General features: G+C 34.9%; 1 protein-coding gene across 14 annotated transcripts in view; it reads left to right on the top strand.

The window, feature by feature from the left end:
* The window catches only part of LOC122534388 (multiple C2 and transmembrane domain-containing protein), a 35,171-nt gene extending 19,373 nt beyond the window's left edge, over positions 1-15,798 (top strand). For 6 of the 14 annotated variants that reach the window (XM_043664968.1, XM_043664970.1, XM_043664969.1 and 3 more), the window contains 8 exons: positions 4,788-4,936; positions 5,192-5,597; positions 5,912-6,054; positions 6,143-6,502; positions 6,794-6,923; positions 7,654-7,818; positions 8,916-9,241; positions 9,547-15,520. In XM_043664968.1, coding sequence (XP_043520903.1) covers positions 4,788-4,936; positions 5,192-5,597; positions 5,912-6,054; positions 6,143-6,502; positions 6,794-6,923; positions 7,654-7,818; positions 8,916-9,241; positions 9,547-9,658 — 1,791 coding nt within the window. In that variant the 3' untranslated portion in view covers positions 9,659-15,520. Of the gene's footprint in view, positions 1-2,350; positions 4,114-4,787; positions 4,937-5,191; positions 5,598-5,911; positions 6,055-6,142; positions 6,503-6,793; positions 6,924-7,547; positions 7,819-8,915; positions 9,242-9,546; positions 15,521-15,672 lie in introns of those variants that run through there. The other 8 variants (XR_006307871.1, XR_006307872.1, XR_006307873.1 and 5 more) reach the window with 8 other exon arrangements.
* The last annotated feature ends 747 nt before the right edge of the window (positions 15,799-16,545 follow it).

Below are 16,545 nucleotides of genomic sequence, written 5' to 3'. Positions count from 1 at the left end.
TTATAATATTTAGTGGATGAAACCAATCTTTGTTTAGATTTTATTTTTTTTAATTCTATTAAATTTTTTCTCCTATTTAATTTAATTTAAATAAGATTTAAGTAGAATTTGTGTGTCTAGCACATCCACAGTCTACAAGTACAAAATCGTACTTTGCTACTATAATAATAAATATATTTAATATTATTATTTGTTACTGTTAATATTATTTATTGTTGCAATTATTACGTAAAGTTTTTATTACCAAATTGTCTCATTAATTTTATTTTCTAGATAAAAATATATTTCACAAATTGTAGACAAAATTCTTGAAGATTAGTATTTGTAGACAAAATTCTGTAGAAGATTATCAATATCAAGTGAGAATTAAAATTGGAATTTCATTGGAAATTTAGTAAAAGTACAATCGGTTTTCTTATGCAACACAAGATAATTGGCAAAGATAATTCGTAAGAACATTTATTAACGCGGTTGCCGAGTGTAAATTAATAGAGCTATGTATATAATGCGATACGAACCGCTCGTTGAAGTTACGTATACGTAATATCACGATGTTTACCTTCTGTTGGGATTGGAGAGGGAGGAGTCTGGTTGTCGAGGGAAGGAGAAGTGTTGTTAAACAGTCACATATCGTCATTCGAGGAAGTATGATTCTCGTGATTTCAGTGTGACCTCTTCTACCATTGCATGCAGAATTCTTATTTCCAAATTCTTACAAAATCCGCAATACGAAATTTCATATTTCGATAAAGTGAATTTCAAAAGACTCACGTGAAAAACACGTGAATCGATCAAAATTCATCGATCATCATTTCGAGAAAAAGAAATCCCGTCGAAAGCTGGAATAACTCTTCTTCTAAAAACAACAAGCCCTTTGTCTTCCCCGCACATTCTCAACGCGTGTTCCCGCAATCTTTCGACCATTGTGAGACAAGTATACATAGTGTATGTACATATAATTACAACATACGTGTGTATGTACCAGATACATGCAAAGTAAATACATAAAGCAGACGGACCTGAAAGATTCAAACGTGGAATAGAAACCAAACCACTCACTCAAGAGGCCGCTACATTGTGAAACGGTGTTATGTGCAGTACCGTCGTGCCAACTGGTTGTGGAGTGGGAATTTCGGTCAGTGACGGAGGCGCTGTGAAATTATAATGTCAAAATTCTGTTCAACGAAGGCATTTGGAGAAGTAATAAGAAATACTGCCAGCAATAGCGGTCAGCGAGGTGGAATTTCGGTCAGTTAACAGGACAATGCTATTATACAATATACATACACACGTATAACTCGCAAGTGGAATCGCAGCTTCGAGCCACGTGCACGTGTGCCTGTTAACGTGATCATGATGACTCAGTGACACTAAGTACACTGAGGTTCGCGTTTCAAGCGGCTCGTTTGCCGCGATATTGTGTCGAGGAAGATTTTCGTCTCAATTCTACCAGATACCTGAAGATTTTAAGTCGGAATTTTCAACTTTGGCTAGTGGCGTTCAATCCGGACGCTGAATACCACGTTTCAGGCTGTTACCGAAGTTGGTCACGCGATCTACGTGGAATCAAGTTTTCCTTGCCTCGGCGAGATCGATTTCAGTGTTCAGAGACTCTGCTGCAATTTCGATTTTGTTCCTAAACGTTGGTATTAGAGGGTTTAACGAGACTGTGCGAGACAGCTTAACGGATTTTTTACGATTTGATCGATCCTTACTCGATGTTTTTTTTAATCATTGTCGATGCTTCAGTGCCATTAAGGAAGATAATCGATCAATGATGCTAGATAAAAACTAATCTCTCCTTATATGGGAGAAATTAAAAACGAATGTTAAAAACGTGAAAAAAAACAAGTTCTCGAGAAACTTGAGAAAATTAAAAAAAGTGTGTGTATTTTTAAATCGTAATATTTATATTGTGCAGAAAGAAAGAAAGAAAAGAACTCAACTAAAATCGAATTTTAAATATTGTTAAAGATGAATGCAAAGTGTTGTTTTGAGATTTCCAAAAGAAATTATTCTTACTATTGTTAATGTATAAAGGCTCATCGATAGTACAACAAATTCGAAGATACTCAAGTTTTTTAATCTGTGTCGCCATATGAATGGAAGGATAACGACACGGCAAAAATTGAAAGGAACCAAAAGAATGAAAGAAATATTCATGGATAATTTTGGAAAACTCTTTTCTGGAAAACTGAATTAGAATTAGAATTATACAAAAATTATGTTACAACAAGAATTCTTTTTACTTGAATTATAATTATAAAAATTTATTAAAGAATAATATTCTTAAAACAATTTACTACTCGAAAGATATTGATTAATTGAAATTAAAGATATTATTATTTTAATTAAAGATATTATTAATTGAAATCGAGTCGAAGAGAGGAACTTCGCCGAAGATTAAAGTGAGAAAATGGAAAATACAAAAGCACGTGGACTAAGAACAACCTCATGAAAAGAAAGCGCTGAAAGAAAATTTCTTTACTTTCTGGCTGAAACTAACGATGGTTGTAATTATCCTATCATTAAGTATCAGGAACGCGACAAGATCGGAAGAGAACATTTATTGGTCACGTAAGGTATTTAAAAAAATTGCAACACAACCATTTTTAGCAACGACTTATTCTCAGAATATGTAAAAAGTATCGTTTTCGTTTCTCGATAAATCGTTTCATGTGACAACTTTGCAAAATGAAGAAGAACGTGCAAACAGCAAAGTCCAAAAACGACCCTAAACAAACGACCAACGAAAATGATCTATCCTCGAGAAACTTGGATGAAAATCAACTGTCAAATGCTGAAGGCAAATCGGAGATGTTTGATCGAAAGCCGACGGCAACTCCCCGTGCCGAGAGCAGCTTTTTCAAGCGTGACAAAGTGAGTGACATACCTCCGAAACACTCGTCTTCGATTGATTCGAAAAACTCTTCCGCAAGAACGTCGATGAAATTTCTCAAAGTAACCACCAACGAGGAGCCCCGCGAAAATAAATGGAAAAAGTTCTGGGAGCATCATCGAGATAGGTTTCGGCATAAGTCTGAGGAAGATCTTGCAACGAGGAGTCGAACCGTCGAGGAGATGACAGCGGAAGTGGACGCCGTGTTTCGGAAGGCGATTCGGAGCATGCGACTCGATCGAACCGATACTGATCGTCGATCTTTTAATACCGATGAGACTTCTCCAGAGAAAGATGATCTCATAAATGATGAAAGTATTTCAGAATTATCGCAAAACGTGGACGTGCCGCCTCGAAGATTAAAATTGAACACAAGTCGTGCAGAAGACTGTAAATTGTTTGATGCCTCGGCAGATGATCAAGGTGCATTTAAGAAAAGGCCCGAGGAAAATGATCTCGCGATCGCTGGAAGTAATGACGGAAAACAGGAAGCAAGTATAGGTAAAGTTACTACTGAGATTTCCGGTAATGACTTCTTCGTAGGCATCAACGATGAAGAGAAGAATCAGTTAAAGGACAAGATTAGGTCAGTCAAGTCTAGAAGATGGAGTTCGTTGGAAAATTTGGGAAGAAAGGTGAAAAATGTTGAAGAGGATTCCTGTGGAGGCGGGATAGAAGATTTGTCGATTGAAAGGCCAGTTCGAGGTAAAGAAAAGAGGACGATCGGATCTCTGAGGTCTTCGTTGGAGAGAAAGATGGGCTCTGTGGAAAGGATTTTGGAGGATCAGATGGAGAAAATGTGGGAGCAGAACTTGGAGAAGCATCCGTGGTTGTTGCCTATAGAAAGTTGGATTAATGAGCGTTGTAGATCCTCCTCTGGAACGCGTTCCGTTGTTCAAAATGAGAGGAACAGCGGTTTGGAACTGGAAGACGGAGAATCAGGCGAGAAACAACGGTCGGAACAGAATTACGATTTTAAATTTACCAGATCTGAGGAAAAAGACGAGGAGGGAAGTATTGAAATTAAATTGGACCATTTGAAGAAACCGGAATTTGACGGTGTGAATTTGATTTCGAAGTTGAAGAGGTCACTCCCTTCTGAACAGTCGAAGATGGAAAATCAAGAAGTTTTGGTCATGAAGGACGTGAAGCATCAGGATCTGTTCGATAAGCTCAAGGACAACGTTAAAGAGAAAATGGAGGATATTCATAGGGTAGATTGGAATGTTTCCTTTTTTTTTTATTTATTTATTTAATTATATTAAATATACTCCATGTGATAAATTTTTGATTCGTGACCCAAAAACACATGATTTATCTTTGAAGAAAAATAAATTACCGTGCTAAACTTAACTTTCATTTTTTACTCTGTTATCTAACATGTATCATACATCAAATGTAATAAGATAAAGTTAAGTTTATACTGAAAGATTGCGCTTATCGATACTACGAATGATTCATGTTTGTAAATTTGACAAACAATTGCGATAGTTACATTTAAAATCACTCAAATTTCTTATTTTTTCTCTCTTACGTTTCAATTACTATTGCAAGCTTCGTATGGATTTCTCGGAATGCTTTGTTCAGTATTTACAAAAAGATTAGGAACAAATATCAAAGTTGAACATATAGAATCGCGAATAAGCCTTGACTAGTTCCTTATCGAGCCGAGTCCATTGAACAAATAAATCGGGAACTAATATCGGGGCTGACATTTTGTTTTCTCCAATACAAATGCTCTATCTAGGATACTGTGAAATTATTGTACTCCCATGGTGAAACTGTAGTTTTCTTCCCCCTGTTTTCTTCTTTATTTTATTTCACTTTTTTATTGTACTTTCCTTCGACAAAGAATTGGACCTCACGCGACGTACTTTTATGTTTGCAGTATTTCCAAAGGACCAATCGATTGGCAGACGTAAATAGACGACTGAAGTCGCAGATATGGAGCTCCGTGGTAACGATTGTTCTTGTAGAGGCGAAGAATCTATTACCGATGGATATAGACGGTCTTTCGGATCCCTATGTCAAGTTTCGGTATGAATGCCCTTATTCTCTTCTCTTTTGTCTTCAGCATCGTGTTTGTTATTGAAATTACTGTTTGTTTTTATCGCTCGACAAGATATCTCTATGCCTCGTTTACTTTACTATGAAATATTTTTAAAACTAACAATAGGAGCCAACGTCAAACATAACAAATTACTGGATACATTAACTTTATTGCCCATTAAATCATCCATACTTTAATAAAATATTTTAAAATACATTTATAATTATCTTCTTTTATTTTAGTCTCGGGACGGAAAAGTACAAGTCAAAAGTGGTGCATAAAACTCTGAATCCCGTTTGGTTGGAGCAGTTCGATCTTCATCTGTACGAAGATCCTTATTTAGGTCAGGAGTTGGAGGTCACAGTTTGGGATCGCGATAAAAGCCACCAGGATGACCTAATGGGAAGAACGGTGATCGATTTGGCGACACTTGAACGCGAGACGACCCATCGACTCTGGCGAGACCTCGAGGACGGCTCTGGGAATATATTTTTGCTGCTGACTATTAGCGGCACGACCGCCAGTGAAACGATCAGCGATTTAGCCGCTCATGAGGAAACACCTCGTGAACGTGAACAATTGTATCAGAGATACGCGTTAGCCAACTCGTTGCAAAGGGCGCGGGACGTCGGGCATTTAACAGTGAAGGTATCTATTTCTGAAAAATGATGAAAAAGTGGAGAACTTAAATTTGAAAATAGAAAGTAAATTAAAAAAAAAATAATGGAAAAAAGAAATGCATGTTTTTTTTAGAAATAATTGAAAAGGGTGTAATCTTTTTTTTTTGTCAAAGTTATTTTTATCATATTAATAACATAATAATAAGCAGAAAGTTTAGTTGCATGAAAGTTCACAATACATGTTAAAAGTGTGAAAATTTAAATATAAAAGTCACAGCTTTCATATTTGCTTCTATCACTTTCGATTTTTAAAATGTATAATATATTTTTATTATTACACAGGTATTCAGAGCACAAGGTCTCGCGGCAGCCGATTTGGGTGGCAAGAGCGATCCTTTCTGCGTTTTGGAATTGGTAAACGCAAGATTGCAAACCCAAACCGAATATAAAACGCTGGCGCCATGTTGGCAAAAAATATTCACTTTGTAAGTGATCATGATTACGTAATATATTAGTTTAAGAAGATATGAAATATATAATTTAACTGTATGAAGTTTTATTTGCTTCTTATAGTAATGTGAAGGACATCAATTCGGTGTTAGAGGTAACAGTGTACGACGAGGACAGGGACCATAAAGTAGAGTTTCTTGGGAAAGTTGCTATACCTCTTCTGAGGATAAGGAACGGTGAAAAACGATGGTACGCGTTAAAGGACAAAAAACTAAGGGGTCGAGCCAAGGGGAATTCCCCTCAAATTCTCCTGGAGATGACCGTAGTGTGGAACGTTATCAGAGCCTGTATACGAACGTTAAATCCCAAAGAGACGAAATACATGGAACCCGAGATAAAGTTCAAAAGACAGGTGTTCCTACGTAACGTTCTCAGATTAAAGGCAATCATCGTTATCGTGATTGATATCGGAAAATACGTGCAGTACGTATACTACTTTGATTCTGACCTTTAGTCTGTTTCGAGAATATAATCAGAAACATTTGTTATGTAAATTGCATTCGTCATTATGAATGAAATACTATTCGTGACTTGTCAAAGCAATGATTAATAATTACTGCAATTCCTGAAATATCACATTATTCATAATTCCTTATACATAATTAACATAAAGACATGTTTTACGAAGTCATACTTAAGCTATGTTTTAATTCTATTGAAAAATATTATTATTTAGTGTGCAATGATTTTTTTTTTTTTTTTTTGTATAATTAGGAGCTGCTGGGAATGGGAAAGTAAAATGAGAAGCATCATCGCATTGATCATCTTCGTTTTGGGTTGTTACTACTTTGAGCCTTACATGTTTCCAGCAGCGGCACTTCTTATCCTTTTAAAATATTATCTGGTATGTAAAGAAACTTAGAAAGATTTTTTTACTTTACTTTATCAAAGTATTTTTTTGAGATACTTATCACTGTCTCTATGGATTGTTGAGATTAACACTTACCTTATACTTATTCATCCATTAAGTTTGATTGCTAATCTTAAGTGCCTGCAAAAGTTTAACATCCCACAACTTTTATTTCGTAAATTTTTACCTAATGATAACATTTGCAATATTTAATTCTATAAATTAGACAGCCTATAGAATTAGAATTCTAATCGCATTCAATAAGGTAATTCTGTACATTGGCTATTCTTCTGTTCTTGTTAGTGCTACTTAATACAAAATTACTATCTTCCTTCTTGAGCTAAATGAAATTAAAGTTACAGAAATATGTGACCAGCATGAGTATAGAATTTAGTTGGCCTAAATTTTAAATCTTCTTGAATATTTTATTTTTATAAATTTATCAAATATTCTAATGTCCTAGCATAGTATTATCTAATAATGAATGACATTTTAAGACTTACGTTTATAAAAAATGCCATTATAATCTTAGATCAATTTTTACCACATTTCCTCCATTTAGTATATAATATTGATCACTACTGTTACACATTCTCAATGCTTGCTTATAAATAATAGACGTCAATAACCAATCAACCCTAAATACATGTAAGATAACATGTATATAAATCATCTGCTTGACAACCTTTGCCTGCATTGCTGCATGTCCTTTGCTACCTGCCAGCTTTACGAAGATGGAAGTGGATTCAATCAATGGATTTCCGGACAGGTTGCGATGATAACCGGTACACCCTTATCCCATCATTCGAGTTCCCATTTCCACGACGAGGGTGATGAAGGCCCAGCCACTCCTGGAGATGACGATGACGACGATGATGACAAGGACAAAGTAAGTATTTTTAACAATTGTGATTTAAATTATTAGCTTCACAAATATTTGTGTATTTATTGAAAATGTTCTTTTTCTTTGCATAAAATTTTTACTTGTACTTTACTTTCCTGTCCATTTTGAAGTCAAGAATTTTAAATTGAAATTATTTTAAGTTGAAGTTACATTCTTTCTTTTCTAACAGAGAAATTAAATTACTGTAATTTGTTTGATAATACTAATAGTATATTTTACGTTGCAATAACTGATAGGTGATCTTTCTATATTCTTACGCAATGAATTGTATTGTGAACATTGTTTAAACATGTTTAAATGCTTGTAATAATATAAAAATATACGTCGTCATATTTGAAAAAACAAAAAAGTTGAAAATTTGCTATTCTTTTTAAAATTGATCCTTTCCAAGTGAGATCGTATTCAGCGTATAATAATTTACACTAATCATCTGTTGAGTGTTGGAACGTAAAAAGAAAATAACAGTTAAAATTTGCTGTAGGATATAATTTGTGCTATTGTTCTGGAACAATAGAAATTTATAGTAGATGTTTAGTTGCCATTAGCTGAAGACTCTTTTCAATGAATATTACATTTGGATGTTTGTCACGAACACGACAGACATGTATTTTGGTCTAGTGCTTCCCTCGATTTACTCTTCGACCTATTCAAACGACCTATTCAAATTGATTTGTACCGGTATTGGTCAAACCGAGGTCACCACATTAAAAATCGATCTCTCAATATATCGTAACATTTGTTTCAAAACTAAATTTTACCTTTTCAATAAATAAAATATTCACTCACAATTTGATTTTCTACTTTCAAATTAAATCAACTTTTAACTTTTTATTTTTAAATTAAAGATCAAATGATTAATTAAAGATAAAGAAATAATTATTAAAAAATTAACAATTACCTTTTTTTCTATTATTTATTTATCTCTGTTTGTGTTTCTCTTATTTTAAAGAATTTACTGATCAACAATATTGATGTTTTCCTTATTATTACTTTTTAATGAAAAATTAGAATCTAAATGTTACTTCCTCGCCATATTTTCTTATTTCGAATAATTTTTCTTTTAATTTTTTTTTTTTTGTCAGGAAGAGAAAAAAAGTCTGAAAGAGCGACTGCAAGCGATTCAAGAGGTGACCCAGACTGTTCAGAATTCAATCGGTTATATAGCCAGCCTCTGTGAAAGAGTGAAAAATCTTTTCAATTTCACTGTCCCCTATCTGAGTTACTTAGCCGTGATCCTGACGATCCTCGGTGCCGCTGTTCTCTATTTTATTCCTTTAAGATACCTTATCCTGGTGTGGGGCGTCAATAAATTCTTCAGAAAAATTATCCGGCCTCACTCGGTTCCAAACAACGAGCTTCTTGATCTTATATCTAGAGTACCCGATGACGAGGAACTTCTTAATTACAGGTTCGTATAAAGTCACTTTGTAATTTGGTTACAGCAAATGAAATTTTTTCTTATCAAAAGAGTAGTTTATCCATCAAAAGAATTAAAAGAAAATTTTGAAAAAAAAGAGAAATGCGTTGCATTGAAACAATTTTGCAAGTGGTGGTTCAAAACTTTCTAAAAATCTTTATGAATAATAGTGATGAATACTTTGTTAGTAATAAAAATAATAATAATGGATAAAGGTATTCATTATATTTTTTACTACGCTTTTGCACTGTATTATGTATACATTATTATTCATTGTGCATGCTATAACTTTTCAGAGAGTTAAAACCATTGCCGACTGCTGACTGCGAGAAGGGTTCCACTTCGGGCAGTCCAAGTACGTCGAATTTAACGCGGAGGGAGCAGAGGAAGAGGCACAAGGCCGCGTAGCAGCATGCCCCGCGGCCAGAAGTCGCGGGTCTACGATCACCGAGCATCCTGAGGACGGTCCTGCTGCGCCGGAAGATGCGTCAGCGAAAGGGATCAGCGGAGAATCCAGATGTGATCGACATAGACTGAGAAACGTTCCGTTTCCACTCGTAGTCGTTAAGCTAGGGGGGGATTTTCATCATTCTAGTTCCCAGTCTTTTCTGGTCGTGTTTTTTAGAAACACCGTGCGTGGTATGTCTTCGAAGTCTAAAATGTTTTTATTCTCAGTGAGGGTAGTTTCACGTCGTATTGCTAAGAGAAATAGTCAGATAGCCAGAGAGAGAGAAAGGATGAAAGAGATCAACCACCAAATGGTCGAGTTCATTGCGACAAGCAAAAAAGTAATTCTAACTGCAGTATTCAAAAAAAGACTTTCGCGTCTTTATAGTGTAAAATATTTGAAGTTTCAACTATATGCAATAATTAATTACATGTATCGATATGACTTAAAAAGTTGTAGAAACGTTTAGCGAAACATGCTTAAGTATCTACCAATGTTTATAAGATGTTGGTACTTCTCAAAGAGATTGTTCTACATTATTACATTGTCGACGAAATCTCCGGGACATACCACGCAAAATTGTTACTAGATATTATTTCGATTCGATAGTTGGAATGAACCGATACAGATGTACATCGAGAATTTCGTAAAAAGAAGCAAACGATGGTTTTTCATCTATATAATATGTTCGAAATATAGTAGGAAGTACATTAATACCGAATGGCTCGGCTATTATGGTGTTGATAAATCTGCGTGGAACGATTCGTCGATAGAAAAGTGAAGTGATATAATTTTTCAGTAACATTATCAAAAACAATAGTAACCTATTGAATTCTATTCTGATTATATAATATCTATAATAGAGAACTAAGAAGTTGGCAGTTGGAACGTTACATTAGCTACATAATTTTCACTAGTGGTACGTGATCATTTGGTCCCATTTTTAATTTCTCCATTGACTTACATTTATTGATTTAGAGCTAATCAAGGCCGACTACCATCTTCTCAGCTTCCAATAGTAATTTCATGGAAATTAAGGAAATCGTAAATTCGAATAAACTGAATTTAGAAAATAATAATAGTAGCGTCAAGAAAGGAGAAACAAGTGTAACAAATTATCGTTTGACTTCAAACTATCGTTTGAAAAAAGAATGAAGGAAAACACGAACAGACAAACGCTTTTTGAAAGTATATACATCCCGTTCGAACGGGAGGAAACTGCGTTTCGAGCAGACGCTTATTAGCTAACGATATATGACGGAGAAGAGATACCATAGTTATTTAAAGAAGAGAAATAGCAAAAAATACGCGAGAATAATTCCCGCATACGGGTTATCCTCGATCCGTTTCGTCCATCGGTGTCGTAGATATAGCTGCTACAGAATCGTTATCATTGAGAGAGATATTTAAAAGAAAAAGTATAAAAAAAAAATGCAAAAAAAAAATACAAAGAAAGAAAAAAAGACAATTATAGTTATTCTGCGATGGTCTCGTTTAGCCAAAGAAATTCGCTCGACGAGCTATTTCTTCCATTTCAAGAACGACGAATAGAATAATCATTTACTTGACGTTCATCTGTCTAAATTTTGTCCCATATAATAATAAATTGAATGAATTGAATGTTATGATAGTTTTATCGGTATAGTCTGTTTATTTTATTCAGATTTTGCCTCGTATTGTAATGTTAGCATTTCTGTAATTCTGTCTTTTTAATTTTACTATTCAGAAATCGCTGATTGCCTGTTCGTCGTTCGTGAAATCAAATATTATTTCATCAATTACTGTTGAGACACCTTGAAGTGTCCCAGTGTTATTCTCTTTAAATACTATTTAATATTATCGAATTCTTCGTTCCAACGCACACTGTCACGCGTTCATTTGCCTCCTCGAGCATGAATACAGTGAACTGTTAAACGATAACGAGCATCCTCGCGTCTTGAAATTGTAAAAAGTGCCAGGATTTCGCTTCGCAGTTGAATGATAGAAAATATTACAATTACTCATACTATAACCAGGAACATATCAAACAAGTTAGTCAAACAAAAGAAGAATGTTGAATTTCTAACGGAACTGTGCTCTCGGAAATGGCGTTTGCGCGATTTCTTTATACAAATTATAGTAATTAATGAAGAAACCGTGGAAAGATGTTACTCGTGCATGAAGAGATGCTCGTAAGAAACCGGAAGAACAATATGGAAAGGGGCAAACATTTCTCCGGCCAGTTGTATTACTATTTTTATAACGATAATAGCCATTGCTGCCCTAGTGACAGTAGTTCGTAGTTCTTTCGATTAGATAACGTTTCTCCGTAACTTTCCTCGTTGCGAATATTACGCCAGGTTCTTTCTACCGGTGTTTTCTTCCCATTGTGTAATTCATTGTCTCTGTAAAAAGAAAAGGAAAAGCATGTTATTTATAATTCTATTTCCGGATACGTTACGAGCTCGCATTGTCGCAAAAAGCAATAATAGTCGTGTAAAAGAATATTAACGTTATAGTTATAAAAGTCACACTTTTACGTGAACATTGTGTAAACTCACGCGGTGTACATGTTTTTGAAACATACTCGAAGATCAATTACGCTGAACGATCTCTCTCTTCTTCCTTCGTATTTATATTTTTCTTTAAAGACCAACTAGTGCGACTAGTAAAAAAGAGAGAGAGAGAGAGAGAAGAAAATTCCTAAAGTAATAACGAATGAAATTTTTGTATTTTCGAGTACGTTTTAAAGAATTTATCACAGAGAGCAGAACGATTTGGCCGATTGGCCAAAAATTTCGTTAGATGAACAAGTTAGATGATAAATTCGTTTATTCGATAAATTCGTCATAGCGGACATGCTTGAGGAGGGAAGTAAAACGCGTTGTATTAATTATTCCTAACCGCGATTTTACGGTTGGTGCCAGCCGATGAGAAAGCCGAAAGGAGAAGGAAAGATATCGCTGATCCATTTCTTCGCTTTTCTGAATTCGTAACGTCGCGGCGTCGCCCATTTTTCCTTTTTTTTTTCTTTTTCTCTAAGTTTTCACCATTGATCTTCTCGCTGTTTCTTGTATGTACTCGCATTGTCATGAGAGGCTCAATAGCGTCAGCAAAACCTTGCGGCAAGAATCGTGAAAGAAAATTACATTTTCACTCGTGTTTGACCCTTTTTGAAGCGTTGAACTAGAAAGCACTGTCTCGTTTCAATTCCATTTGAAATAACAAATCTCTTCTTTTAAGAATTTCTTCGTGTATTCTCTAATTTTGTAACGTGTTATATTTTATCTCATAAAACGAATGTGTTAAATTCATAAATTTGCAGTTGCGAACGGAACTACTGTATAAATTGCTGAAAACGAAACGTTAGATAACGCGAGATTGGTCAGCTATGAAATCGGCAAATCGTGAAGGAATCTCCTGGTTGAAATCGGGGATAATATATACGATAGTTTCGGTCGACGTAATTTTATCCACAATCTTTACGGGAAGATTGAGGAACTGAGGCTATAATCGGAAATTGTTCGCGCTTCGAAGGGTTCAAATTGCAACTTTCATTCGCCAATTGCGGGCCTAAATCGCGAGGCAAATGCGTGCAATACAGAGTACACTGAATACATGCATGTGAACGCTAGGACGAGAGACACGTGAATGAAAAACGAGGGAAAGATAGGCGATTCTTTTTTTGTCATCTAGTCAACGAACTTTCTTAGTAAATGAGAAACTTGTGATACTGCGGATCAATTCCCTTGTGTTTAGGTATTGGCGTCGGGGCGGTGTGTGATTTAAAATCTGGCGACTACAGGCCAAGCAAAGGGCACCATTTTCTATTTCGTAGAGCTTAGTTTCAGAGTTTGGTTTTGTTACAAAGCGGACAATCAGAGATACAAGCCGATCGTTGCGTTTGTTGCTGTCGTTTTTGGAGATTTTAAATCGCACAGCTCGCAACACGGTAGTATGGTTTTTATAAGTCATTCCTTGCGACATTCCTTTCGTTGAAATTGTGTGTGTACGTGGACTCACTTGTCACGTTTTTTTCATTTTTTTTTTTCATAAAATCGTAAAAGTATTCTCTTCTTCTAAATTCTCAAAATTCTCTATGTTTACAGCTAAGATTGAATTCTTTCTAAAGATGTTACAATAAGTCGTGTACTCGTGCAATTTCATTTTTCATGCATTTAATCATACTGAAGCGTCTGCTGTTGAAGCAATAAAGTTCAAAGCACTTCTAGTAAAGACGATTGTTAACGACAGCTATTGTATGGCTATGAGAAAAATAACAAAGATTTAAAACAGTCAATAACGGTGACTACTAGTGATGAAGGGGGCATTGATTGCAAGAAATTGAGGCCACAACTTTGCTAATGAATAAACATTAGCGATGAAAATTAAAATTATGATGAAAATTACTAGAGAATCTACTTATTATTTTCAGTGCTATAAACTTTTTAATACATGGCCTGAATATACAATTATCTTCATGTTTATGTTTACTCATGAAAATGACCACCACTAAAACTACTAAATAGAATCATTTTTTTCTAATCGAGACTATCACCATTGTCACCATTGTTTTCTTAATAATAATACGTAACAAAAATTTCAAACTAACTTTCAATTACACACGAAGATGAAGATGGCGAGGAACTTTAGAACTGTCTCAATGTTATTTGAAAAGAAAACAGCCGACGCTTCAAGAGAAACTATTCGCGTTTTTACAGTGTGGTTTTCTACTCTTCCAATTTTGTACTTCCAACAAAAGGTGTATGTAAGATATTTCAGAAAGATTGTTTTCTCAATTCAGGAGAAGAACATTTTCCTGCGTAAAAGGAAAATGCTGTTCTAGAAAAAAAAAAAAAAAAAAAGACACGTCTACTGTTATATTTCAAGCCTTTCGAAATTATTATCTTGTGCACGCACTTTCGAGTTTGCATGCTCCAGTTTCTTCGTGTTATATGAATCTTCATTAAAGTGTTTTAGCTGTTAAGAAGAGAGCAGGGGCGCGCGCGCGAGAGAGAGAGAGAGAGAGAATGAGAGATGGTGAATAAATGAGACGAAAGAGGAAAGAAGAAAAAGGAGAGAAGGACAGAACGAATTCGATTTCCACGAAATCACATACGAGGGTGCATATTTTTTCCCTGAGCCCTGTCCTCTGGATGAGTGCTTTCTATTTCTAAAGAATATCTTTTTCTACTTCTAAAGAACATCCACTTTGTTTCATCATTGAAATTGATTTTCAAAAACGAAACGTTCAAGCGAATATTGCTTTTCTTTATCTTTTTTTTTTTTTGCCAAAGAGAATTGTTAATAAAACAAACTTCTTTCTTACAGTGCGACAATATTGAAATTCGGAATCGTAGCTGGAATAACATTCACATCCATCTTGTCTCGGTCGTCGAATAGTAGCATGGTCACGTTATTATTTGATCCTAGAGTCTGGATAGTCTTCACGAAACTTATTTGTTTGAAACGAACGAAATGAAACAGGTCGGGAAGCCTGTGATTGCGATTCAAAGAACGAGTTCATTCTACGAACAATTTTTCAATTTTACCGTAGTTGGATGATGGGAAACGATGATAATACTGATCCAGAAGGCAGATCGATCAGACAACGCTCCGCACACGCTCTGTCTACTTCCTAATCAATAGGGCAAACGAATATTATATTTAAGGTAATTAGATAGAGTTCAAAACGCAATTGTGATTCGGTCGGCGGATTAATTCGCGAAGCCATTCAGCGGTAAAGAACGAAAATTGAAAACACACAGTGGTGAAGCAAAGAAGGTCCGGACCAAGTCCAGATCGGGTGATCTCGATCGTACAAAAAATGAATTAGAGAAATTAAAGAAAACGAGAAAATGAAAGAAAACGAGAATAAAGATAAAAGAAAAGTATAAATATAACCATTAATATATTATTATTATTATTATTATTATATTAAATTATATATATATATATATATACACACATACATACATATATGACTGTTGTTTAGATCGAATTCTGGAACTTGGTCGGCGTTCTCAGTGTTTCCGACAAAATGTACTTACGACGAAAGGTGATAAGAGTCGTTATTATATTCATAAAATTAATAAATAAAGAAAGCTTTTAATATCCAGTACGATTTTTGTTCAATTTCCAGGAAGATGAGCCTGGCGTACGCAATTCTTAGATTTCTGAAGAACACATCGGATTGTTTCGTATCTTTTACAAAGCGGAGAAAACTTCTGCATAGCGCGAAAACGTCAAGTGAAAAAAATTCCTGGAATTTTGAACGGCAATTTTTCGATATTTGCCTTTTTGCCTTTTCTTTTTCATGAACTGCAATTTTTCTTTCCATCGAACTTCAAAAAACGTAATATAGAAGATATTGTTCGAACGTTTAGAAAGGTTTTTCTTCGATTACTTTTTCACAAACAGTTAATTAACGTTTCTCTTTACGTCAAGTTTCAATCGAGTTTCAGCGTGCACAAATATAAATCGAATCGACAGTGAAGAAATCTAAATGGTGAAAGTGAAACTACGATACTTGCAGGATCCATGGCACGGGATGCTGACTCACATTTGAATGTTTCCATCCTCTGTTTAAAGAACATTCTTCGACACAGTATGACGCATACGCCACGAAATGCTGAAGCAATTTCCCTTGTTACGATCCTCTGAACGTGACGCAGGATTCAACCTGTTAATTTGCTAATTTGTCTGTCGATAGAAAAAGAAAGAGCAGGCAAACACTCACTTTCAGTTTGTTGAGAAAACCGAGAACAGCAAGTGTTTAATTTAAAACGTTCACAATAAAGGCATTATACAGATATGATATGAATAATGGAAATTTGTATTTACGAAACTAATTAGGTAAATCATCATT

The sequence above is a fragment of the Frieseomelitta varia genome, unplaced genomic scaffold, assembly GCF_011392965.1.
Source record: "Frieseomelitta varia isolate USP_RPSP 00005682 unplaced genomic scaffold, Fvar_1.2 scaffold_591, whole genome shotgun sequence".
Lineage (NCBI taxonomy): Eukaryota > Metazoa > Arthropoda > Insecta > Hymenoptera > Apidae > Frieseomelitta > Frieseomelitta varia.
Note: the sequence above shows the minus strand (reverse complement) of the source record. Positions and strands in the feature narration are given on the sequence as shown.